Source organism: Triturus cristatus, chromosome 4_1 (assembly GCF_964204655.1).
Source record: "Triturus cristatus chromosome 4_1, aTriCri1.1, whole genome shotgun sequence".
Lineage (NCBI taxonomy): Eukaryota > Metazoa > Chordata > Amphibia > Caudata > Salamandridae > Triturus > Triturus cristatus.
In genome coordinates this window covers 1,015,032,546-1,015,059,341 of record NC_140585.1, presented here as the reverse complement: position 1 = coordinate 1,015,059,341, position 26,796 = coordinate 1,015,032,546, and the positions used below count along the sequence as shown (strand labels likewise).

Genomic DNA, 26,796 nt, shown 5'->3' with positions numbered 1-26,796 from the left:
GTGCAGTTTTGATGCAAAATCAGGATGGTCATTTAGTCACCATAGGTTTTGCATCTAGAACTTTGAAGGGTGCTGAGTATAAGTACTTGACGTTAGAAAAAGAAACTCTTGCTTGTTGGTGGGGTATTGAGTATTTTCATAAGTATGACTATGGCACTGTATTCAAAGTCAGATCTGATCATCGTCCTTTAGTGGATCTTTTTACGACAAAAGGTTGTGGCCGAGCCACTTCAAGAATTGCTAGATGGCAATATAAACTACAGGGCTTTCACTTTAGGGTTGAATATATACCTGGTGCAAGAAATATTCTTGCAGATTGTTTATCTAGATTACCAGTAGTTGATGACAATGAAGTGGAAGAAGATAATGATCTGGAGAAAGTAATTTCTATTTGTGAAGTATCCAATGGATGTATACAAGAGAGAGAACGGAAATCTGCTTGTGAGAATGATGTTGTACTTAAGAAAGTAATTGAGCACATCAAATCTTCGTGGCCTAATAAGGCTGATGTGCCGGAGTGTTTGCGTCCTTTCTTTCAAATATCTCATGAATTGTCTTTAAAGGGTGATATTTTAATGAGAAGCTTACAGCTTGTTGTTCCCACTGATTTGCAACAAACCATTTTGGATATGGCTCATGAAGGACATCCTGGTATGACAAGCATGAAACGCAGAATCAGAAGTGAATTTTGGTGGCCAGCTAGGGACAAAGCTGTTGAACGTAAGGTCAGGGATTGCATAGAATATTGTATCAGTGATAAATCTCAGAAAATTGTATTGTATGATCATCTTCCCGTGTCCAGACCATCTCTTGTGTGGGAATGTGTTTCTTTAGACATTGCTGGTCCCATATGTCTAGGTCAGAATCCCATTTACGCAATCATTCTCATTGATCAATTATCTCAATGGCCTGAGGTAAAAATCGTTCCTCATATTACTTCGAAAGTAGTCATTCAATTGTTAAATGAGGTGTTTGAAAGGGAGAGTTTCCCAACTCTTATAACTGACAATGGGGTACAGTTGATTTCTACTGAAATGAAAAACTTCCTCAATAGGCATGGCATCATCCACAACCGTTCTTCAGTATATTACCCTCAGAGTAATGGGATTGTAGAAAGGTGGATCAAAGTCTTTAAGGAAGGTTTACAGTTAGCTTGACTACAATTCTTGCCATTGGAAATAGCTATTAGTGAAGTTCTTTGGAGCTATAGGAATACTCCAAGGAGTAGTGGTGATCTTTCATCTTTTGAGAAGATGAGGGGAAGGAGGTGCATGTCTAATTTGAGTCAAGCATGGATGAGAAATGTACTTATCGATAAGAACGATAATACTGTGTCCCAGAGGTGTCTTGATAGAGTTATCTCTTCTCCAGATAAAGTCAATGACTGGGTTAGGGTCAAGAAAGGAAGGTTGATTAAATCTGGAGAGTCTCGTTTTTCTCAACCTTTGAAAGTAGTTCGTGTTGGTCATCAAGTGGTCGAATTGTCTGATGGAAATGTTTGGAGTCTTTCCAAGGTGGTGAAGATTCCTCAGAGTCTGTGGCCTGATAGGGAAGTCTCTGTTTCTACTGGTTTAACATCACCTAAGATCTCTTACAACAGTACTAATTGGAGAAAGTCTATTACGTCAAAAGATGGACTTCTCAGTAATTGCCGTGCACAAAGATCGCGGCAAAGTCCTGTGTGGTATAAGGATTATATTGTAGGCAAGTGATATTCTTTCCTTGTTGTTTTTTTTATTGTATATATTTATTCAGACATTTGGTAAATTCATTTTATTCTCTACGTGTAATTTTTTGTAATGTTTAATGTTCTGAGCACATTTGTTTTTATCAATTTACTTATGTTATCTCTTTAATGTTGTTCTTTGTTTTCCTGAAGAAGGGGAATGTGTGGTGTCTTGCTGACACATCTGGAATCTGGAACACCTTGTGTGCTCGAGATTCCGGAGGAGACAGTTAGACCCGGGCTCGTAGAAAGGATTTGTTATACATCTCTCCCGAGAATAAATCATCTTACCTTTCTTCAAACATGAAGCACTCTTTCTTTATTACACCGAGCCCGGGCAGGAGCGCTGCCTGGGGAACGGCACGGGGATCTCCTCAGCTGCGGCATAGATAGCCGGGAGAATTGTGGAGTGGCCACTCCACAGGAGCACCATTGCCCGTGAGACCTACCGGATCAAGAGAGGTCAGAGACGCTGACGTCAAAGTCGACGGAAACAGTTGCTGGTCTCAGCGTGGGCCCATCATCCGCAGCTGAAGCAGGCACCGAGGCGGATTGTTGGGCATCGCAAATCTAAAGCACTAAACAGAACTTCGGCGGAGCCGCTGTTTTAAAAAAACTTAAAGCCGAGATAGCCAGGCCGCGAGACACTAGCCTGCCCGCTCGCGGGGACGCACTTCTAGCGCGAAGCCCCACCCTGTCTGTCCAGACCCACTCAGGAAGTGTTGCCTCACCTGCTCCTTTGTTTTTCCTCAACAAGAAAAGAAGTGGGCATTTAGGCAGACAGGACGTTTGACCCACTTGGAGTTGCAAGGTGTGGAATTTGGTGAGGGCCCCCTCAGCCTTGTCTTCACCCCTCCATCGCCGCAAGCTGAACAGAGTGCAGGGGTAAAGTGAGTAGGCTTAGGTGGGCCAGCAGGAATGGCATAAAACTGTGGTGGACTTTTGGAGGGAAGGCTTGCTCCCCCCCACCCCTCAGCCCCCCTGAAGCGCCAGTCTGACTTGGAGAGCAGGAACTGTGGGCAATTAAAAAAAAGACAACGGACTAGGACGAGACAAGAGTTCAAAGCCTTCTAAAGTTATGAAAAGATTCTAAAGGGGGGTTAAACTTCACAAGGGCTTGCTGGTGCATAAGCAGAGCTGCAGTACCCCGCTGACCCTTGCTGCACGGCACAAGGGCGTCATGGAGCCACACAGGGAGTTGTAACCCAGTCCTGGATACTATGGAGGACAATGGAGAGTGAGGGCTCAGGTGGCCAGCCAGGCGAAATGAGTGAGTTGCTATGACAGATTCGGGCAGCATCTGAAGTGCACGGGACAAGTTGGCTGCAGCCGCACCTGAGCAATGACGTGGGCGAAGGCCGAGCAGTCAACAAATCAACGGGATGCCAGCAACCAGGAAGCAACAGAGGCCTCCAGGGAAAAGACCAAAGAGGGTTGAGGTGAAGAAGGGGCACAAGAAGACCGAGCCACAGCCTGTAGCCAGCACGGCTACGGCAGGCCTAGAGGCGAAGCCAGCAGCACGCCATTGAATGGTGAGCATATCAGCGCAATTGTCTAAAATCAATAGCCTGCTTGCTGTTCAATGGTGTAAGTGCACAGGGTCACAGCACAGCTGGCAAGGGGGACCCTTGGGGGGCGGTCTCTAGGCTCCCATGGCACCTGGTGGATCCAGGAAGCACACAACTGGGGCGCTTGCAAGTGCAACAGGAGGGGCATGTTAGCGAAAGCGGCAGATCTGGCCGGGTGACCAGCCAGGGTACGCAGGGTGCAAGCGAGGCAATAGTGTCCCCTTCAACTGGCTGGGACAGCGAAAGCAGGGCAGGCAACCCGTCTCGGTTGGAGCAAGTCCCAGAGCCATATGCAAGGCCATCACCAGGGCAGCCATCCATGATAACAAGAGCCACCGGGTTGGCAAGCCTCATCCCCTGGCAGTCAAAGAAGGATATGGAGGAAGGAATTTATCGACATCTTTTCACAACTAGAGATAAAGTTAGATTGTTTGGACCTGACCGTGTGCGATAAGAAAGAGGAAGACAGAAGGGAGAGGAGAAGAGGGAGGAAGGAAAGGAAATGAACTTAGATAATTGGCTGAATGCATTCAGAATTATGGCATGCATCATTGTAGAGAATTTCCCCCACTGTGCAGCAGACCTCCGGCCCTACGAAGCTAACATCCACGGAGCACATTGGCATTTTCCGGGTGACACCTGCCTGGAGTACAATAAAGATTTTAGGTTAATAATGTAGACACACCTGGACATGGAGTGGTAGCAGGGGAAACACCCAGTGTCAAATTGCAGACACAGCAAGCAGCGCGGAGGGAAAAAAGAGAAACAGAAGAAGCACGGAGGCTGGGCGGAAGGGGTACAAAAAGACAATGGCGGCTTCCAGTTAGCAAGATCCCCCATCAAAACATACCAGCTCAGGTGGCTCGCCAACAGATACCTCAATGGAAGTGACGCAGCCCTTTTGGTGACCGGTTTTGAGGAGGGGTTTAGAATTCCATTCCATGGCCCCTTACCCGAGGCCAGGGTAAAGAACTTGAAATCAGCCTAGGGGCACCCAGAGGTGGTCCGCCCAAAAATCGAGAAAGGAAGCTAGCCCCTGCCCAAAAAACCTGGTGATCTCACCCCTGGGAGTGGCGCCGAAGCAGGAGAGTGGCCATTTCAGGCTCATTTATCACTTATTTTTTCCCCGAGGGCTCATCAGTAAATGATGGGATCAGTCCGGCAGCATGCTCTGTGGGGTATGATACTGTGGATGACGCCATTAATCTAGTGAAGGCCAAGGGTCAGGGGGGCTCTCATGGCAAAAACGGACATCGAGTCGGCTTTCTGCCTCCTCCTGGTGCACCTGACAAGTTTCCATTTGCTGCATTTCCAGTGGGAGGGGTCAAGGCTATGCCAATGTGGTGCTCAGTATCCTGTGCGTAGTTTGAGCAATTTAGCTCCTTCTTGGAGTGGGCCTTACGTGATTGCCACCCTCAGGGTGGTAAACTACACTACCTCGAGGACTTCCTGTTTGTGGGGCTGACAGGGTCCCCAGAGTGTGGGGACACACTGGCAGCGTTCCAAGCCATGGCGGGGGATCTGGGATTGCCGCTATCGCCAGAGAAGATGGTGGGGCCAGTAATCAAACTCACTTTCCTCAGGATAGAATTAGACTCGGTAGCGGGTACATCCAGACTGCCTCAGGACAAAGTGGAGGAGTTCAGGGAAGAGATCAGGTCAATGTGCGGGAGGGAGAAAGCAACCCTCCGCGAGTTGCAGAGATTGATCAGCAAGCTCAACTTGCGGCCGGAGTAATCCCCGCTGGTTGTGTTTTTGCCAGGTGCTTAACGCAACTGATGGCTAGGCTCACCAAAAACCACCACCACATCCAGCTAGGGACAGGGGTCGAACAGGTTCTGTCCCTGTGGGACACATTCCTGGTGGACTCTAACGGGCTACTCATATGGAGGGTAGGCTGAGTGACAGCCAGACAGATAGCCCTGTTCACGGATGCGTCACACAACATAGGTTTTGGGGCAGTCCTGGGAAAGGAGTGGTGTGCAGGGCAGTGGCCTAGAGACTGGCATGAGAGGGAGATCACCAACAACACATCACGCTCCTGGAACTATTTCCTATTGTAGAGGTGCTAGCAGCTTGGAAATGGAAGCTGAGGAATATGAAGCTAACGCTTTGGTCAGGGCTAGTGTGGTGATTAACAAAGGCACGGCTAGGTGTTGCAACGTACTGAGGTTAATGCGTTACTTGGTTAGATTGCAGCTGGAACAGAACATAGAACTGAAGGCACACCACATTCGAGGGGTGGAGAACTCAGTTACAGATGCCCTATCACGAGCTCTTATGGGCAAATTCAGGGGATTGGCCCAGGTGGAGGGGGAGGCAGGAAGATGACCCTCTTCCCAGAGGACTTTGGTCCCTGGCAGGACAGACTTGTCAGAACTGGTCAATGAGGCTCTCACCCAGGGAGCGGCAAAATGATACAAGAAATACGTAGGAACGGTGATGTAGGTTGGGAGACTTAAGACGCCGGCAGACCCAAGGGAGACAACCAGGGCAGCGGAGCATTTTATACAGTGAGCATACACAGGCAAAAGGTCAAAATCATGGGCGCAGACCCACCTGTCAGCAATAGCGCATTTTTCTAAGATATACATAGGGCAGGACCCCACAGCCACCCATTACATCAGGACAGAAATGAAAGGATTAAAGTGAGCAGAAGGAAAGAAACCTGCTCCCCGGAGACCCATAGATTTAAGAAATTGACCCGGATCACGGACACTCTGGTAGAGGTGGCTAGGGGTAAATTCGAGGTGACACTGTTCAAAGCGGCCTTTACAATGGCATTCTTTGGGGTATTTAGGGTCAGCAAAATCGTGTGGCCAGCAATAAGATGCTTGCAGGCTATCAACGCCAAACCTGAAATAGCAAAGATAGACCTGCTGTTGAGATGGTAAAAAACAGATCAGGCAGGCAGAGGGCCACGGGTACAGCTAGACCGCATTGAGTATCCTAGATATTGTGCGGCCTGCTGCCTTTTGGCCTACATGGCGATACGTCCCACAGGAGAGGGCTCGCTCTTCAAGCACAGAAATGGGGGGCTCCTAATTAAATTTCAGCTCACCGCAGTTATGCCCCGGGACTTAGCCAAAGCTGGGCTTCCGATGTTAGAATTTGGATCACACTCATTCAGGACTGGGGCGGTCACCACAGCTGCGCAACAAGGGATTTGTGAAGCTGGGATCAAGGTGGTGGGCAGGTGGTGGTCCAACGCCTATAAGACATATGTGCGGCCCTAGTTATTGTAAAAGAATGCAATGAAAAGGGGGGGGAGAAGTTGCCGCTGGACCGGGCCACCTGACACTGTGATTGTTGTCTCAGCAGGGTTGCACACCCACCTGGTATGGTTGGTTGGCCAATCATATGTCTCCCGGATGCACACATGGTAGCGGCACAGCGGGCATAAACAAAAGGATTACCAGTCAAAACATGCGTCTGGTGGTGGGTCGGCCCGGGGATGAAATGTAACCAGCTTGCGTCAACCCTAAAGGACCCTTCAGGCGGCTGCTGCCGCATGGCACCCTGATATCTTGGCAATTCATCGGGGGGAACCTTGCGCAACTTGGAAGGAGAGACCTCCTACGCACCATCCAGACAAGCCTAATGGAAGCAACCAAGCTGTTCGGTAGCACCATCATCATATGGTCCGAGATGATCACCAGGCTGGTTTGGCAAGGCGCCGAGTCAACCAAAGCAGATGAGAACTCAAGGAGGAAACTGAACATAGTGGTGAGCACATTGTGCAGGATCAAGGGCCTAGAGAGCATCAGGCATGGTCTGATCAATTCAGGGCACCCAGAGCTCTATGCACATGATAGGGTGCACCTGTGGGAAGAAGGGATGTGGGTGTTTTGGGCCAACCTTTGGGGAGTGATGGTGCTGGCAGGTTGCACATAAACGTGTTTGTTTTTAAAAGTGGCCTAGAGCAGGGGGCAGCCGCCGGGTGATGGAAGCCTCCCTTACAGTGTGGCGGATAAGAAGGGGTACATTGGTTGGTTATGGAGGCACACCGGCCGGGTAGTGTGCAGGAGGAGGGCCACTCACTTGGGGATGCCTTACGGCAGGGTGACGCCGAGATACCAAGAAGTGCACTCTACCCATTGTTTGCAGGTGCTTGCAAAAATCGATGTTTTACTACTGAGGACTGAACTTTATTATGACTTATTAGCCCTGATGAAGTCGGTGGAAATTATGCACAAGACGAAATACTGGCTGCATTCTGTTCAGACAGTTGTCCCTGCCACTTTTAGTCTGTTGTACAATATAACAAGAGACAACGTGTGTTGGCAATTCATGGTATGTATGTAAGTAATGGTTTATGTTAGTTGGGAGTGGGCACAGTGAAGGGATTATCGCAGAGGACACCCCTAAAGGAGGGTTTCACGGGCCTGCACCATACCAATCGCCGCTGCACTGAAAAATCTGGTTCAGGCCCCTTCGGCCCCCTCCCCCAAGAGACGCCGCGAAGGGGGCGCAACGATGACCTGACCAATGGCAGGTCCAGGTAATGTTTTGAAGCCCCAATGTGGAAGCCGCCGCCCAGAAAACGGGGGCGATGCAGGGGTTATAAGGGCACCGCTCGCCCAGCATAGATACTTGTTTTGTTGCAGAGAGCTGGGGAGCGGTGCGCATGGCAGTTTTTCAGACCCACCCACACCTATACTACAGCATTGTCGCAGGGCTGTACAGCAAACAAGGCAGATAAGAAGGGGTACATTGGTTGGTTATGGAGGCACACTGGCAGGGCGGTGTGTAGGAGGATGGCCACTCACTTGGGGATGCCTTACGGCAGGGTGAGTAGGCCAGAAAAGGGGGTAGCAAACAGAGACGGCACTCACAGCCCAGACCTGCCGGATGGCAGGGCTCAAAAGGGACGAAGAGGGTAGCGAGTTGGGGTCTAACTCCTTGAGAGGCCACCCCCCCACACACAATCCGCGTGAAAACCAACAGAGCAATTTATGACCCCAAAACCGGGAAGGAATGATTCATGACTACAAAAGCAGTGCAGGAACGAACTGTCATAGGATGATTCATGGACCTGTAAGATAAGCAAAATTATTTATGGCAGAATTTGCGACAGTCAGTGATTGGGATTTATGGCCAGCGTCATAGCATGATAACCAGGGCACTGTACTGCAAGAGCTGCTTTCTACAAGTCATGCAAATAAAAAACTGCGGCCAACAATGACCACACTATAACAAGAGACAATGTGCGTTGGCAATTCATGATATGTATGTAAGTAATGGTGTATGTCAGTTGGGAGTAGGCAGAGTGCGGGGTTATCGAGAAACAAGTCTCCCACTGTTCCACAAACCATCTGCCGAAGGACATTTATTTTGGTTGGAAAAGGTTTTGAGGACCAAAGCAGGATGTCCAAAACAAATGAGGATCGTGTCCATGCTTTTATCACTCTATGCTACAACTCCCTCATCTGTCAATGTAATAAGCTGGGTCTCCTGGAACCCCCGTCCTATCATGAATAACTCGGGTAAGGTGTAATGTGCGCATGACGCTGCCAAAAGCGATTTGTCGCAACTGGGGCCCTCGTCAAACCAGTAAACTGCATGTTACACTTGTGTTGATGCGTCCTATAAGAATACATCTAGGAGTCTGAAGTCTTCTCCACAGGAGGTTCAGCGTTTCTAGTGTTACGCATCCGCACTTCACAGCCCAAGCCAAGGCACAGATCAAGCTATCTAGTCGAGTGAATGTGTTTGCTGTCATAGGGAACATAGTGTTCTGCAACACATATAAACAAAGGGGTAGAAACACCATTTTCAGCAAAGAGACACGCCCTGTTATGAAAAGGGACAGCATTTTCCAGAAATCCACTGAACCCATCTGTCCATCCACCGTACGGCCAACACCAAGAGAGTACTGGGCAGTTTGCCAACACATCACCCACATTCCCAAATACGTGAAGCTCTATTTTTCCCAATCTTGTCCCATATTCACACAGAGGTTCCCCAAATGCCTCCCAACCATCCCAGGGGAACAGATTAGACTTGTAGCTTGTGTGCAAAACTGAAACCACACCTAACTTTTCCAGCTCTTCCAGCAGCCAAGTAGCCAAATACACTAATGCATAGTCAGCATATAGTGAGATGATGTGGGGGACAGTACCAATTCAGATACCCATGGAAGGAGCTGAACTCATAACCTGCAAGAAAGTGACTCAAATTGCCTACACAAACAACATGGGCAATAAAGGACATCCCTGTCTAGTTCCCCTCTCCAATGCCCAGGAATCCATTATTATTCCTTACGTATGTACCCTAGCCTTGGGGCCTGTATATTTGCAACAACTATTTAATATTATGATGTTCATATGCACAGTTTACTATTACCACAATGTTTCTAAGAAGATTTTTTTTTAAACTAGAGGATTACCGTACAATGTGAACACTTCTCTTGTGAATATGTACAAAAATGATTATTAAATAATGCAAAACTCAGGGTCACTGATGGTGGTGCTCTACTAATTCATCACACATAGCTCTGAAATCTGAACAATATTTTCCTTTGAAAGTGATGTGATTTTCATTAATTTGCTTTGCTAATTTTCTTCCTTATGCAGATCCACTGGAAAAGAGTTACACCGCAGACACAGCTTTTTCTGTGTGAATATAAATTTGCTCAACGTGGCAGAATATCTCATCTGCTGCATAACTTGCAAATTTGAGAAAAATGGGAATTCAGCTTGTAGGAAATTTGACTCTCTCTGCACTATCACCCCAGATTTTTTCTTTTGTCATTTTGCTGATCTCTATTTTCGCAGTCCATAGAACTATGTGCATTTTACAGTGCTGTGCTCCCCTTTTAAACTGATGATGCATACCCCTGATTGGCATGTTGAACCTACCTGTAAATGCTTAGTATATGGTATCAAGTGTACCCTGGTACTGTAAATTAAATTATTCTAGTAGACTGCAGCACTCATGTCATTAACTGCAGTGGCACTCTTAAGCATGTCTCCAGACCTACCATTGTAATGTGGCTGTGCAGTTTTAAACTGCAAATTATAGCCCTTTTTCAACAAGCCTAAACCTTACTTTTAAATATTTATGTCACCCCTCAATCGGCCTCATTGTCCATAGGGCAGTGTCATGGTGTTTGGAAAATAGGAACTGTAAACGTTTAATGTTAATTGTATCCTTACAATAAAAATGCCCTGTAGCAGGGTTGGCTGTTCCATAGAAAAAGCATTGGGATACAATAGCAAGCTTAAAAAAATGTGATCTCCATCCACGAAACAGCTTCAAATTACATTTTTGGACTTTTTCATATATTTATTACAAGCCCAATTCCCTGGTGAAGTCGGATTTGTAAGAAATATTTTGGCAAGATGACTTTTAAAAAGTCAATTTTGCCCTGCCTAAAAAGTCACTGGAAGCTAAATTTGCATTTTGCTGTCTTTCTTCTGCCAGTCAGAAATTAGCATTTCAGTGGACATGAATGAGGTCCGAACTTGCTTCGAGGATAAGGACAAAAGCTTTGGCTGTGGGGAGGTATTGTTGTGCCCTTGACAAGATGACCTGTTGAATGGGTCCAAAGACTTAATTGCGTTCAAAGAGGCCTACCTTATCACAAGCAGATGTAAATAGCACACATGACTTCACCCATCTTTTGTCCATTTAGCCAGACCGGATTCCATCACATTGTCAGATCTTGATGGAGTTTCAAGACCACCTTGACAGGTCTGTTGGACTTTTTCATATGACGTTGTGGTAACACTTTAAAGGAGGGAAACAAAATAGCAAAACAATTTGTGAGTAGCTGATGTCTGGCTGCTGAAAGCTCAGATTTGTCCACTTAGACTTCTGACTCCGAGTTTGTTGGCGGTGCAGGGACTGCCTGAAACTAGATTTTAGTGTTAAATGTGGGGGAACACTAGGATTATCATAGTACACTCCACACACACGTACCAGCCTCCAGAACCTGAGTTTACTGTGTCCGAAGACTTAGGCGATTTTGCAAATGCCCAAAGTAGGAAGGGTTAGGCCCGGGAACCTTTCCCACCCACAAGCTCATGGCAGGCATAAATGTGAAATTTCCAGGCACCTACTTTAGAACACTCCTGAAAATGTGGAGGGTCACAAGAGGACTGAGCCTGCTATCTGAGATCTCAGAAGAGCCTAATATACTGGACCAGTTCACCCTCTTCTACCCAGGACAGAAGAACTGGACTCCAAGGGTCTTAAGGATGGGATTCTGCTAAAGCTACAGGACACAACAAGCTACAAGAGGCATTTTCCTGCAACTACCTAGCTGAGCAGTGGTAACTGGACCTGGACTAGATCCTCCTGTTGGCCTCTGCCTGTTACCCTGTGAGTCACTAAATTCCTTCCCTGTGGTTTGAGGGGGCTTAGCAAGTGAACTCCTGTGGTGGATTGGGAGTTAAAGGACTAAAGTTAGAAGATAAAATCTTTGATAAGGATAAACCTGGTTAGTGTATTCGACCTGTGCTCCAATGAGTCTGGGGCAAATTGCGCCTAAGTAATTTTCCACTGGGACCATTAACTAGCATTGACTTTTAGTGCTTCTTGGTGCTATTTTTGCTTAAAATTAAAAAAATCCATATATCCAGGTCCCCTTACTGGATTGTTGTCATTCTGGTGTAATTGTTGGTTTATTACATATTACTCTATTTTTCTAATTCATATTGTTTGGCCTTTCAACTTTATTATTGTTTAAGCACTACATAAATACTTTACAAATTGCCTCCAAGTTAAGCCTGTCTTACTGTGTCCCATCGCTACCAGGGGTTAAGCTTAGGATAATTTAGTGACTTTAAGGGTTCACCCTGGGAAGGAATGTGATTGTTACTTGTGGTGGGTAATTACCCCTCTCAACTAATAACCCAAATTCCTAACAGAAGTTCAAACGGATCAAACGTTTTTATAAACACTGCACACAAGTCCAAGATCATGCCCAATGCTTTGCAAATATCATCTGGTCACCTTGCAGCTGCTGATTGCAGGTTTTAGATATTTAAAAAGGGAGATTATTTAAAAGGGGAGATTATTTTTCCTTGTAAATGTTACATATACCAAATTAGTGGGCTGGAGAAAGGAACATTTTCTGAAGCAGGATACAAAAACTCTAAATAATTAAGGGTAATTGTAGCCGGCTGAGAAGAGGATCAGTGAGGTGAGCACTTAATGCAGACAGATGTGGTGATCTGGAGGACATGAGTTTGATCATCATAATTTGAGGTGTAGTAGCTCTTATTATTTACAGTGCTTAAAAATTAAGAAGTGTGGTGTGAAGTGCTGTTTAACAAACTAATTACTATTATTAAAATACTTTGCTTCACTTTTCACACAAATACTCACACATCTTGAAACCTAGTGTGGCACGCACAAGATAAATATGTAATATACATTTTGATCTGCAAGGCTGTTTTATAAGAGAAACCTATGCTAATGGAGGCCCAGCAAGCTGCACATAGGGGTGCCCGGGAACTGAGAACATGCTCTAGAACATAACTCGGATGGGCAAAATAAATGAGGCACACCTTCTCAAATAAGGCATTTGTACATGTAGGTTTTTTTTCTGCACAGGGATACACAAAGGGGCCTATTCACAATCTGCAGTACTGCAACAATACTACTAACATACTACACAATGATATTCACTAACCTACATGTGGAGGTCAGTGCCTCCACCCCTCCTTCCTTTTATGTGCAGAGAACTCCACTCTGACTGTGGAGATCTCTGAACACCTATGTATATGTTTTTGTGGTAAATGTTTGGAGGGACCAGGGGAGTGGCAGGTGAACCAGTAGGGAATACTCACTACTAAAGGGGATACGGTTTGAGAAGAGTATGGAGGGGTGGGGAGGGCTAGTGAGAGAAAGGCACTCATCCACAAAAGAGTAAGACCATAGCTATTCACAATCTGCACTTCTATAGTTACTATAGCCAACAAGCACTGGCAAAGCCAATAGAGTCATAGTGCTTTTTTTATCTCTTAAGCCATGTTGCTATGCAACATGTGGAAAAAAACAATGTATGGCAAGCAACAAGAGGGAGGAGGGTGGGGGAGTGTGGAGCAATGGACAGCAGTGGGAGGGCAGGGGCCATTTTAGAGCTTGTTCACATAGAAAAAAAGTAGCTCCGGCTATGAAAGCAGCAGCTTAACACCCCAAAAGGGAGATGTACCTGTTCCATGCTCCAGAGAAAACACAAACACACGAAAGAAGACAAAGGGAGACAGGGAACCAACAGGAAATCGTACACATTGACCAATGGAAAGCAAGGAAATGAGAGTGACAAAAAAGCCAACAAAAGGTAAGCAATGGGTAGGCTTTTAAGATATTTTTTTAATTTACAAGTGATTTCGCAAGCACAATGGTAGTGCTGTGCAGGTGAAACCTAAAGAGGACCCAAAGCAGCAGTGAATGTACTCCTTCTCAGAGCTGGAATACTTTCAGCACCACGCATGGATAACCACTGGTACTGCAACATTCTTTCATAGCAAATGAGTCAAAGACTTAAAATAAACGCCTTTTGGAATGTTAAATCAAATTCACTTCTTTTATCTTTTTAAAAATATAGATACATTTATTCTAACACTAAAACTTATATATGAATAAAACATAACTGTTAGTTTGTCATAAAATATTAATACCCTTTAAAAGATTATGTAACTTTAATTATAAAAATAGAAAATTAAATTAATTCAATACATATCTTTAATGTTTATTACAAAATAAATAAATATAAATGTTATACTTTAAGCAGGATGTTTTTAATTTACCTTTTTGGAAAATAAATTTTAACATAATATAGTAAAAATATTTATAGACATTACGTTAATCATGCTATAGCATTAAAAAAAATTGTTTTACATTTCAAATAAATATATTAAATTAATGTTCATTCATATTTAACATTAAAATATGTTTACAATTTTTTTAAGTTCATAAAGTTTAAACTGTTCCTTATACTTTGCCATAGGTAAATCTCCGCCCTAGTGGCAGAGACCTCCGCCAAAGTGTGAAAAGTTACAAGTAGTAACTTTGGATTCATTAATTGGGCTCCACTTTCAGAATTCAGTGGGTGGGGACATATATGTCTACACTTCTGAGTAAACTTTCACTCGTAAATGCCAAATAGCTAAAAGTGGTAAACTTATAAAATGTAATAAGGTAATCCCAATGTTATCCTATGGGAGATATAGGCCTTGCAGTATTGAAAAATAAATTTTAGAGTTGGTCACTACCAGGACATGTAAAACAGAAAAGTACATGTCCTGCTTTTTAAATAGGTTGCACACTTCGCTCTGGAATATCCAGGGCCTACCCTAGGGGTGATTTATATGTAGTAAAAATTAAGGTTTGGCCTGGCAAAAGGTTTACTTTGCCAGCTGGAAATGGCAGTTTAAGCTGCACACACAGGCTCTGCAATGGCAGGCCTGAGATATGTTTAGAGGGCTACTTAAGTGGGTGGCACAAGCAGTGCTGCATACTGTCTAGCAGAATTTAATTAACAAACCTTAGGGACATGTAGTGCTTAGAGTCCTAATATCAGTAAATATTATGTCAGAAAAAGTGGAGGGTAAAGGCAAAATGTTTGGGGTGACCCTGCAAAAAGGGCCATATACAACACCTACAAACTTTGGGCATTTCTGAAACCTAGAGACCCAGGCAATTTGAGGGTAGTGTGGCTTGCATGCATCCTACTATGTTTTCTTACCTTTTTTACCCAGAATGCGCTGAAAACTTCAAACTATGGCTAAAATCACACATTTTCCTCAACTTTCCAGAATGTGTAGGAATTCACAAAATTCATGCTACTCAGCATTCCCACAACTCTCCTGATAAAAACGTTACCCCACCGGAGACCAGTATATACAAACCCATGGACCATGGAAAGACCACATTGCCTTTTAAAGGCCACTGTTTTTAACCCTTCATGATGAGGGCAATAGGCTCAGCAACATAAATGAGGTACCATTTTTATTGATAGCAGTGTGGGAATACAGGGTGGTAAGAAGTATGTGGATGCTCACAGAATACAGAGCTTTCCCTCACAGAAATGAGGAACATGTGTGATTTTAGCCAAGGTTTGAGATTTGCATGACATTCCTGGATGGAAAATGCAGCGGGATCTGCACACATCACATCACCCGGGAATCTCCTGGGTGTCTAGTCTTCAGAAATATCTGGGCTTGACAGGTTTCCTTGGGTGGTGGCTGAACCCAGGCCCAAATGCCACGGTTACCCACATCGCTGGGATATTTTGCAATTCAAAAATGTTAATGTTTCCGTGTTACATTTTATAGCCATTCCTGTCGTGGGTGATAGGCTCAGCTACACAAATTGGGTACTGTTTTTATGATGAGACTTTTGGGATCACAGAAGTGTAGAACATTTGTTATAATCAATTGAATTTCTCTCTATTTTTGGCTTCTAAATGTAAGGCAGTGTTCAAGAAAGAGCACATTTGTAAAATGCACTTCGAATCACATGATGGTGTGGGTAACCCGAAATTCAAAGTACAAATAGCCTATTTCTAAACTCAGTATATCAAAAATACATGTTTCATTAATACCGATTTTTTTCTTCATTAGATTTTACCTTTTGAATTGCAGCATGATCAGTCCACTATGAAAACACATTATATTCTGCAGCTCAGTTGCTTGCTCTGGGCATTGTATGTTTTTCAACAACCCTCAAACACTATATATACCTGCTATCAAAAGGGTCTGACAGACTTAAGGGCATTTTACTTTTATAAAGACATATTACTTTTATAAATTGGCCATTGCAAAAATTACAAATGAAAACACTGTCATCTATTACTAGGTTTCTCTACTTATTTTCATAATTTTTTTCAACAATTAATTTCTTTGGATAAACCATGAGTGATCTATGTAAATAACCCCCTTGTTGAATTTGAAATATTGGCTCTTGTTTTAGAAATCTATAGCTTTCCAGGTTCAGCCATGTGTTTCACATAAGTTACATTAGTTACACAATACTAGAAGTAGGGATACACCACAAAAAATAGGAAAATCGACTACTGCTTAGAAACTTTCTTTAACAGGTGGTAAACAAATATTACTTTTTCAGCTCTACTTGTTCCTGAAAGCTGCGAAGAGGGTGCCCTTACCAGAGCAAACACTTTCAAGATTGCTTTTTAGAAAAAAAAGCTTTCTTTCTTTCACATCACTTTTTTACCATTTAAAGGCTGTACCCAGGGCGTAGCGGGGGCAGGTGGCACCAGTTTTGGGGGTGACAGTCTCCCCCCTCTTACATGCGCCAGCAACCCCCCGCTCCCACCAGAGGCCGTCGCGAGAGATCGCCAATACCCCCGCTCTTACCTGCGGCCGTCGCATGGGCAGCAAACGCAGGGGTTACGATGGGGGGCCAAAGGTCTAGCTACGCCACTTGCTGTACTTTGGCTATTTCTAGGTTCCCTCCAGGAGAATCCACTAATTCTGGGTACCTTTATAACCCTCCAACATGTGGGAAAATACAAATGCAAATTTAGCCTGGATACCTTTTGTGGACAATAAACGTTATGAAGGCTTAAGCACAAAGTACATCAAACATCAAAAAAGGACTCGGCATTGGGGAAAGTCTAAGCAGCTAAGGGGTTAAAATCTAAAATAATTGTCACAGCACAAGTATGGGTCCTGAAAAAGCACTGGGCCTGGGGAATTATGACACTTGTCCAACCCTTCTACCTCCCCCTTCTGACAAGCCTGCAAGTTAGCAGACTACATTTTTTAAGTACAGGTTAAACTGTAGACATCAAGAACACTTACAAAGCTGCAGTGTGGGACTTGTGTAGGTGCTATGCTGTTGATATTGTCTAAATTAGCTCTGCCCATCTACTTTTAACCTCCTCGGTGCCGCGTTGCTGCTTCACCCACATGACTGTATAGGAGGGAGGCACCTGTGTTGTGTTTGTGCAAGTCTGGAGCACCTTGAAGATAACACTCTGCATATTCCCTTTACACAGAAGGCACAGCACTGTGGATTATCCACAGCTTTTCAGTTCACCCAGTGGCACAAGGTTGGCCTTCAGCCAGTGCTGTTTTTTTGAGCTAACAGGACGAAGCATGAAGCAAGATGCAGATTTTACTTTCACTTTTACAGTTATAAAAATAGACCTACAAATCACAGCGTGCTTAGTGCCAATATCGGCAAACACTCACCCTCCCCTATACAGGATTCTCCTAGAGCAATAACCAGACAAGACACCTTCTTTGTGGAGAAAATTGCTGCAGGTTTATTAGCATTACAAATATGCCAACATTGGTGGGTTATCTTGCGGGCGATCCCAAGGCAGGCAGCCCCTCGCCGCCTGCCACCTGATGAGCCAAATGACACCGTGGCCCTGCCCAACGGTGTTTGCCATATTTTTTGGGGAGGGGAGACCTCTCCCACCGGTGGCCCAACTGCCCACCCCTTTGCTCACGCCCCATAAGGGGGCGGAGCATGCCAGGCATCCCCAGGTTGCTCAGGTCCACAACAGCCCATAGGACTAATGGGGCGCCGTCGCTCCTCCAGGGTCCAAAGCGAGGACCTCCCTGTGGATATTTGGCCTTTGCACCCTTGTTGTGCTCCTGCAGAGGGTATCCGTATGTACCTTACAGCCTCTGGATCGCCCTGTAACTCCGCCACAGCCCTGGGTGTGGCCACCGTCACCCCAGAGCCCCCCACCAAGATAGCCTTCATTACTTACACCCTGCTGTCTTTAAGGCCTCCCCCAGATCAGGGGTTACGATGGGGGGCCAAAGGTCTAGCTACGCCACTTGCTGTACTTTGGCTATTTCTAGGTTCCCTCCAGGAGAATCCACTAATTCTGGGTACCTTTATAACCCTCCAACATGTGGGAAAATACAAATGCAAATTTAGCCTGGATACCTTTTGTGGACAATAAAAGTTATGAAGGCTTAAGCACAAAGTACATCAAACATCAAAAAAGGACTCGGCATTGGGGAAAGCCTAAGCAGCTAAGGGGTTAAAATCTAAAATAATTGTCACAGCACAAGTATGGGTCCTGAAAAAGCACTGGGCCTGGGGAATTATGACACTTGTCCAACCCTTCTACCTCCCCCTTATGACAAGCCTGCAAGTTAGCAGACTACATTTTTTAAGTACAGGTTAAACTGTAGACATCAATAACACTTACAAAGCTGCAGTGCGGGACTTGTGTAGGTGCTATGCTGTTGATATTGTCTAAATTAGCACACCCCATACCTTGCACGAGACTTTCAACCAACCAATAGGACTTTATATAGTGCATTCAAATTGTTTGCTGATGCGTATTATGTGGGGACTAAAAGGCAAGATCTAGAATACTAAGTGCTGCTGCCTAAATGCCATGATTGACAGTGACGAGGGCATCTGGACAAATATGCATAGCCCCTTAGAGTAAATTGCCTCCATGTGGCTATTTACAAAATCACCACTTTGGTCAATTGTTCAGATAGACAGGCAGAAAACGCATTGGTTCCTGAGATAAATATAGTCTACAGGAGGAGAGAACTAGGGGCATGGCTTGTTGTGGAAGGGGTGAATATCAGCCGTGGACCATGCAGGTAACAGTGGTGAGGTTGGGGGGGGGAGGGGATTCCGACGGACAAAGACGAGGGGAAATAAATTATTTATTTAATTTTCCCTCTGCATCGTCCCTCGAAATCCCCCCACCCGGTCCCACCGCCCCAACCTGCACAGACCGCAGCTGGTGAATACTGGAGAAGGTAATGGTAGTGGAGGATAAGACCAGTGGCGGCTGCCACTGAGTAGTACGGGTGTGCAGGGACAGGGGGAGATTGGGAAAAAAAAATGAAAAATTACTTATCATGCTGCCGACCGCCGCCTCGCCTCCATCCTTTTCTGTTCCTGCCAGAAGCGCCCTTGTTCGGATCTCAGACGGGGACTTTGAGCCTGTGTATGTTCTCCACCCCTTTGAACCTGTGCATGTTCTCCACCCAGGCTGTACAATACAGCCGGCGGAGAACATGCAAAGTGCGCATGACTGCCCGGCCAAAGGGTCATGCGCACTTAAGTGCCCCAACTACTCCTCCTCTGCTGGCTGTCACAACAGCACTGCCCTGCCCCGTACACTTGCCTCGCAACAGAAAAATTAAAAGATAATAACAAAGGGTTATTATCAATTCATTTTTCCTTCTTCCACTGCTCAAAGAGCAGTGGGGAAGCGCTCCTCCGCATCAGCAGAGGACCCATCACTGGATAAGACACTGGAGTGAGATAAGAATGATGAAGGGAAGTAAGCAAATGTAGTTGAACGAGACAAAGGTCCATAACTCACTGGTGCACACGCTAGAAGGTGTTTAAAGGGCTGAGGGTTCGAACATGGATCAACTCAGTGATGCCCCTGCAGGATCAAATGGTGGCTGAGGTCATTTCAAGTACTCCTAGCATCTTGGTGACTGGCGTCCAGGGGAAGTGATGAGGGTCATAATTTAAGTGGTAGGAAGGAATAAACTGAAATTGACAGGGAGCCTGTGTGGGTAATGTGACTGCCTCCACATAGGGAGCTTTCTATGTTTATGAGTGTCCATTGGGGAAAAGTGAGGGGAGAGGAAACTGGGTCATCCAGATCTCCAGCATGAAGGCACTGTTGAGATTGGTGTCAAGGGTGATAGGAAAGAGGAGAAATGCTGGTAGAGTGTGAGTGATTGAATCCATGTTTTGATGGTGTTGGGGGCAGAGATCACTCTTATGGAGTGTGTGGTATGGAGTAAGCGTTTGTTGGTTTACGTGGATAGTTGTATAATAATGGGTGAGAGTGAGCAAGAGGTCTCTGGGATTTGATTGTTTTGCTGTCCAGTCATCGTTCTCTAGCAGGAGGGCAGGGTGTGAACACAACGCCAGGCAGCCCCTGTGGCACAAGGGAGCCTGTGCCCTTCGTGGGGGCCCGACAAGGCCCAGTGTGTGTGTAGCAGCCAGTTTAAGTGAAACTGTACGGGTCGATCACCAGATCTTGGGGGGGGGGGGGGGTCCCCACCAGCACCTTGCATTATGTGCCTGGAGCAGCGCTGGGGTTTGTGATGGGTTGTCGGTGATGGAGGTTAAAGCAGGAATGAAGTTCTTTCATTATTGTAAATTTTTAATCTTTGCCTGTACAATCTTCATCCTCTTGTGTTTTTTGTGTTTTGTCTGTGGCTGCTAGCTATTGTTTTATTTTACCTTTAATTGTTTCTCGTTTGTTTCTGTAAGGTGTAAATATGTATTATTCTCCTCATGTAACGTACTTGGTTCTATTGTGAAGCGCTCTGACACCTCTGGGTAAAGTCCGCGCTATATAAAAATGCATTAAATAAAATAAAATAAATAAATACTTTAAAGAAGCACAGGGAGAACTATTTCTCTTGAGTGGGCTGGTAGAGGCTGGAGTGGAAGATAGGGGACAGGAGGGCGGGGCAGGAGGGTGTTCAGATGGGTGGCAGCCGTGCAGCAGTCAGAAGAGTCTCACAATAGACCAGAGGAGAGGGTCAGTGGGAGGGAGCGCTGAATAAGGCTCTGGTGTTACACTCACCCAGCGAACACTAGACTGCACCCTCCCTCCCACTGCGTCTACCAGGTCCATGGCAAAGCCATAAAGGACTCAAATGAAAGTCGTTTGGGGTTCTTGCCCGGTCTGGTAGAGATTCATTCAGGCACTCACATACATCTTAACGACGCGGCTCTAGGTCATAACACTGATAGCTTGAGATATCTTCCAGGTCCATCAAGAAATAATATATGGGAGAGGTACGGTGAAGAGACATTACTTCCGCCCAAAGTTACTTGCAGACCTGAGACCTGCTATACTTTTAATATTCCACAGGGCTACAGATCAGGGCGTTACTGTGGTCCGGTGGAGTGCGTGTGCCCGTGTTGAATATTACACTCATTAACTTTATCTTACCGGCAAAGTTTTTGGTGAAGACCAGCGTGACGAGCAGGATGGGGATGATGACGGTGCCAATGGTGACCACGCGGTCGAAGGGCAGCTCGAGCTTAATCTGCACCATCAGGGCTGCCAGGGAGCCTGCCCGGTCGTCCTGCTGCCCGGGCATGATCAGCTCCTTCAACTTCTCGCCGGCCAGCAGCGCAGTAGCCATGTCTGTGTGGTTCTCAATGAGATGTTGCATAAGAGACTACAGCGCCTCGTTTCTTTCCAGGAATGTGTGTACCGCAGTTTGAGCCGAGGAACGGTGAACTCCAGCCTGCTGAAATAAACAGTGCAAGCAGCATTTAGAGAACAGAAACAAAGCTCCCAGTGCCGGCAAACGGGCAGCTCTGTATACACAGGGTTCACTTATTAGGCAGGGTATTCTTATAGTGCTTGGAAATTACCACCCGACTAGTAAGTATACATTTGCCGGCACACTTCACAACACATCACAACAAATTACAGGCAACAGACAGATGCCTGCTGCAGGGAAGTTCCTCGGAGAGAGGTTACCTGGTTACGTTTTCCCCTGATTTTAAGAGGCTGATAGATAGTTATTCTTTCCCAGAGGCCATAAAACTAGATGCACTGTCTCTGCTTTCAGCCATGGAAGCACCAAGCCTAAAGGCTTCGTGACGTTCGCAAATTTCCTAAAACCCTGCTTCTAAGAATGAATGGTGAGGGTCGGGATTTTCCATTTACTAAATCCTCAAGGTCGGGGGGCATCAGCAACACTTCAAAAAGACAGCAAAAATCCTTGAGGGTGAGCAGGGTGTGAGCGCGGGAGTCGGACCTCCTGGTGTAGGGTCCGAAAGGAGGCAAGCGCGGTCTCACCTGGAGCTGGCCGCGCTGCAAGGGCAGTGAGCTGTTAAGCAGTGCTGCCCTGTCGCACTGCACGCTGCGCCAGCGGAGAGTGCCTGCCTGCATCTCTCTGCCTCCCAGACGCAGAACGAGATGGACCGGCCCATCCAAGGCAGCCTCCTCTGGCGGCACCTCTTTGTCTCAGCCCAACTGATTGGACGCCGCCGATTCCCCTTGTTTCCATGTGCTGCCACCGTGGTTAATAGGCGGCAAAACCTCTCAAGTGCCACACTGACAGAACCCGAAGGCTTTCCTCAAGAAACGATCTAAAACTATCGTTTTTCCCTTTTCGGTGCCCTTCTAGTAAATGGTCGTTCCCTGCCCATCTACTTTTAACCTCCTCGGTGCCGCGTTGCTGCTTCACCCACATGACTAGGAGGGAGGCACCTGTGTTGTGTTTGTGCGAGTCTGGAGCACCTTGAAGATAACACTCTGCATATTCCCTTTACACAGAAGGCACAGCACTGTGGATTATCCACAGCTTTTCAGTTCACCCAGTGGCACAAGGTTGCCCTTCAGCCAGTGCTGTTTTTTTGAGCTAACAGGATGAAGCATGAAGCAAGATGCAGATTTTACTTTCACTTTTACCGTTATAAAAATAGACCTACAAATCACAGCGTGCTTAGTGCCAATATCGGCAAACACTCACCCTCCCCCATACAGCATTCTCCTAGAGCCATAACCAGACAAGACACCTTCTTTGTGGAGAAAATTGCTGCAGGTTTATTAGCATTACAAATATGCCAACATTGGTGGGTTATTTTACGGGCGATCCCAAGGCAGGCAGCCCCTCGCCGCCTGCCACCTGATGAGCCAAATGACACCGTGGCCCTGCCCAACGGTGTTTGCCATATTTTTGGGGGAGGGGAGACCCCTCCCACCGGTGGGCCAACTGCCCACCCCTTTGCTCACGCCCCATAAGAGGGCGGAGCCTGCCAGGCATCCCCCGGTTGCTCAGGTCCGCAACCGCCCGTAGGACTAATGGGGTGCCGTCGCTCCTCCAGGGTCCAAAGCGAGGACCTCCCTGTGGATATTTGGCCTTTGCACCCTTGTTGTGCTCCTGCAGGGGGTATCCGTATGTACCTTACAGCCTCTGGATCGCCCTGTAACACCGCCACAGCTCTGGGTGTGGCCACCGTCACCCCGGAGCTCCCCACCAAGATAGCCTTCATTACTTACACCCTGCTGTCTTTAAGGCCTCCCCCAGATCAAGTAAGAACATGTCCATACCCACTCTGGACAGGTGTACCTAGTCTTCATCAAAACACCCTGTGGCCTCAGTGTGCAGTAACCCATGACGGATGAAGCCAAAACCCCCTTTGCTCAGTGAATTTCCTCATGGCGCTGTTAACCTTCCTGCGAGAGACCTCCATGGCTTCCCTTGAATGTGCACCCTGCCACACCCGATGGGGCGTTATCTCAGACTACCATATCTCACCGTTCCCCAGCTGGTTGCTCCTTACACATGGTGACCGTCAATGCTTGAAGCAGTGCCCTTCTCCCCAGAGATGCCAGATTATTCCCTCCCAGGTGTATGATCCGCATATTAGGAGGAGGAATCCTCCCCCACATATCATACGCATGGAGGACTTCATGTCTTACAGCAGTGCCTTCCTACCCAGGAAGGACAACTCATTGCTTCTTAAGTGTATGTCCCACTGTTTGTGAGGGAGACACCCCCCCCCCCCCGGTCTGTGACACAGCTATCTACAGCAAGCTGTTCCAGCGCTAGCCTAGGCCCCCAAACCGAATAACTCAGTGGTGGAAACACCTGTCTCCGATTCCTGCCTTCCGCCCCTCGTGCCACCCTGAAGATGCACGAAAGGCCATATACCAACCATTGATCCTGGCCAAATAAAGAAATGCTGGGTTGCTAACACCCTTAATTGAGCACTGCACACCTTTCTATACACTCCCGTTTGCAAACCTGTCCATGCCGCCTCTGGTCAAGGGTAGGTATCTTTACCTACATCCAGCTGATACCCGGGCCTCTCCCCGGTCCAGCAAACAAGTCCAAGGCCACTTTTAGCAGGTGAAGCCCCATCTTCTTCAAAAACCCCATGGACTAGGCAAGCAAAAGCCTAACGCACATGCCCCCAATTGTTACCTAACTTACACCTGGAGAACTTTATCTCTTGCAACAGATCCCTCTTCCCGAAGAGAGACAAGTGTGTATACAGGGCCAGTGTTCTTGGATAGTGGAGCCCTGTGGTAAACCATACGCATAACTTGCATGCCCTTTCGTTTCCTGATGTCTGCACGTCCATCACCGTTTGCAAGCGATCAAAGATGCTGAGTCACCTTGCTATTGTCCCCACTCAGGCGTGAGTGACCCCCTGCCGAACTACTGCTATGGTAACCTCCAGCGCTAAGCGCCACCTGGCCTCTACTGCGCCTGCACCCTAGACAGGCTATTGACCTTTACTACCTGTATGTTAATAGGGGACTATTATATGGCAGGTCAATGCCTTTGCTACTGACACATGTGCAGACTCTTATGGAGCCCCTTGTGGTCTTTCCATTTGCTGGTTGGCACCCATTGCTGCCTGGCACCAAATGCCGCCTGTCACATACCACGCTCTACCGTACCTCTATCAGGTAGTTTTTCCATACCCCCTATCTTCACCCTGCATAAATCAATTAGTTGATACCCCCAAATGGCCGGTATCCTCTGGCACCGCATCCAGAAAACTTTCCTCAATCAGGTGCTAATCCTGTAAAGTGGGGATCCAAACTTGATAACAGTGCCACTACCAATGTTCATTATTAGTGAACTGCCTTCGTCCCCCGGATAGCTAGAAGGAGCTAGGATGTGGAGGGCATTCCCCACCCACGTGTAGGAAATATTGTACAGCCCTGTCTACATTCCCCAGGGTGAAAATAGTACCAATGTGAGTGGACCCGATGACAACAGCGTCACGTTTAAGATTCTCAGTATCCCGCCCGGACCCCACTTGCCTTACTTCTTGGACCTAGCTACTCCAGACACAGCGCTCATGCGTGCCCTTCCTGTAGAAACCCGCCGAACCAATCGCAGGCCCTCGTGCGAAGAAAAACAATACCCCCGAATGTGCCAATATATGTCCAAAGAGATAATACCAGTAAGAGGCTATTGTGTCAGCCAGTCCAACAGTGGAGTCAAAGCGGAATGGACTAAGTGTGGGCTAGGATGGAGGAGGTATGTGGGCGGCGACTGCCGGCCCCAAGGTCTGTGCCCTGCTGCTGCTTCACCAAATAACAATGGCCCTGAGTCTGAAGATGGTGATGTTGTGATACAACTTAAGATAATGTGGGCAGAGATATATCCGTCAGTTCATGGTTGAAGCACATGTGTAGTTCGACTGAAAAGTGTGTATCACTGTGACTCTATTGGGAGGGTGACAGTTGATAGAGTCCTTCCCCCTACAGGTTACAAAACCCTATTGTCTAACATGTGTAGTAATCTGTGAATAAAAGCATGACAGTCACAATCCTCCCACTGTTGGAACATAGCTGCATTTCCCTGATATTACGCAAATAATTTCTGACACCCACCAATTCTTCATAATTGCTGGCTTTGCTGTGAAGTGTGCCCAGTTCATGCACTGCTATTCCTTTACACTTCTTTTCTTTCTATAACTGCAAAATGCAAGGACATTGAAGGCACCAGTCCCCTTGCTGAAATGACAAAATGCGAGCACAACTTTGTCAAGGTGCTGACCCAACCATGCCCTGGTTCGCTTTGTATCCCCCGGAATTGCTAGCCCTCCACATGGAGTGTGAGAAATGGGCGAGCCTGTATCTTGGAGGTACTGGAGGATGTATGTAATATGCAGTTCTTGTGGTATACCATGCCCTTACATAAACATGCATTAGATTTGCGCGCTGGTTACAGCAAGGAGCATGCCCAAGTAACTGCCCCTTGTTTTGAAACCTGAGCAGGAGAAGACATGCGACACCCCACTATGGCTGACCTACTCGCAGTCCAGCTGTGCCCACAGCCCCACAGATTCCAAACGTCACATGCTTGATTTGTATACCTATAAACCAGGGCTGGCGGCAGGGAGCCCCTTTCGTTCGCACCATACGTTGCCCCTGCCGTGCTGCCAATCCTATCACATCACCACACCTGTTGTTGTGGTTGTCCCTAAAAGACAGACAGCGCCCACTTGTGGCAGACTGCCCCCAAGTGCCATTTTAAAATTAAGCAACAGTGCCGAGCGCCCGGAACCACCCTGACAAATATTGCACAGGTAACTAGTTAATGTATTTTAGCAGAGTGGACAATTGCAGCACTATAAAAAGTTCTGGGGTGACATTCTCCATTGAGGTTTAACTCAAGGAGGCTGTACATATTAAGCCTGATGCAACTGTTAATTGTGGATCACCAGTGGGCCCAGTTTAAGATTATGGATGGTATTGAGGGACCCATCTCTCGGCGCCTGCTTGCAACACTTACCACTGCATCCCCCTACAGCAAAATAGAGCTTGGCTTGGTTTGCTGCCGTCTGGTATTTTGTGACCTCTATCTTTGCAGCCAGATATGTACTCCTGCAACACTGCACCAACAACAAGGCAGAACTATTAGCCTTGACCCTGCCTCTTTGTTGCATAAGATAAATGAGCCACAATTGTGGCTAACAAGCATATTATCTTGAAAATGCCTCCATACTGGCATGGTGAGGCTGAGTCACCAAATACTACTAGCCAAACTTACTAACGTTTTACACTCCCAAGCCCTT

At 46.6% G+C, this 26,796-nt stretch overlaps 1 protein-coding gene across 4 annotated transcripts in view; it reads right to left on the bottom strand.

Annotated features, from left to right (window-relative positions):
* Positions 1-22,205, bottom strand: part of PANX2 (pannexin 2) — a 151,856-nt gene extending 129,651 nt beyond the window's left edge. Inside the window, exons 1-3 of one of the 4 annotated variants that reach the window (XM_085653941.1) lie at positions 22,049-22,205; positions 21,188-21,491; positions 10,873-11,025 (exon numbers count right to left, since the gene is read on the bottom strand). Coding sequence is in view for 3 of the 4 variants with exons in the window: in XM_085653938.1 (XP_085510064.1) it covers positions 21,188-21,413 (226 nt within the window). In the remaining variant the exon portion in view is untranslated. Of the gene's footprint in view, positions 1-10,872; positions 11,026-21,187; positions 21,492-21,727; positions 21,828-22,048 lie in introns of those variants that run through there. The other 3 variants (XM_085653938.1, XM_085653940.1, XM_085653939.1) reach the window with 3 other exon arrangements.
* Between the last annotated feature and the right edge of the window lie 4,591 nt (positions 22,206-26,796).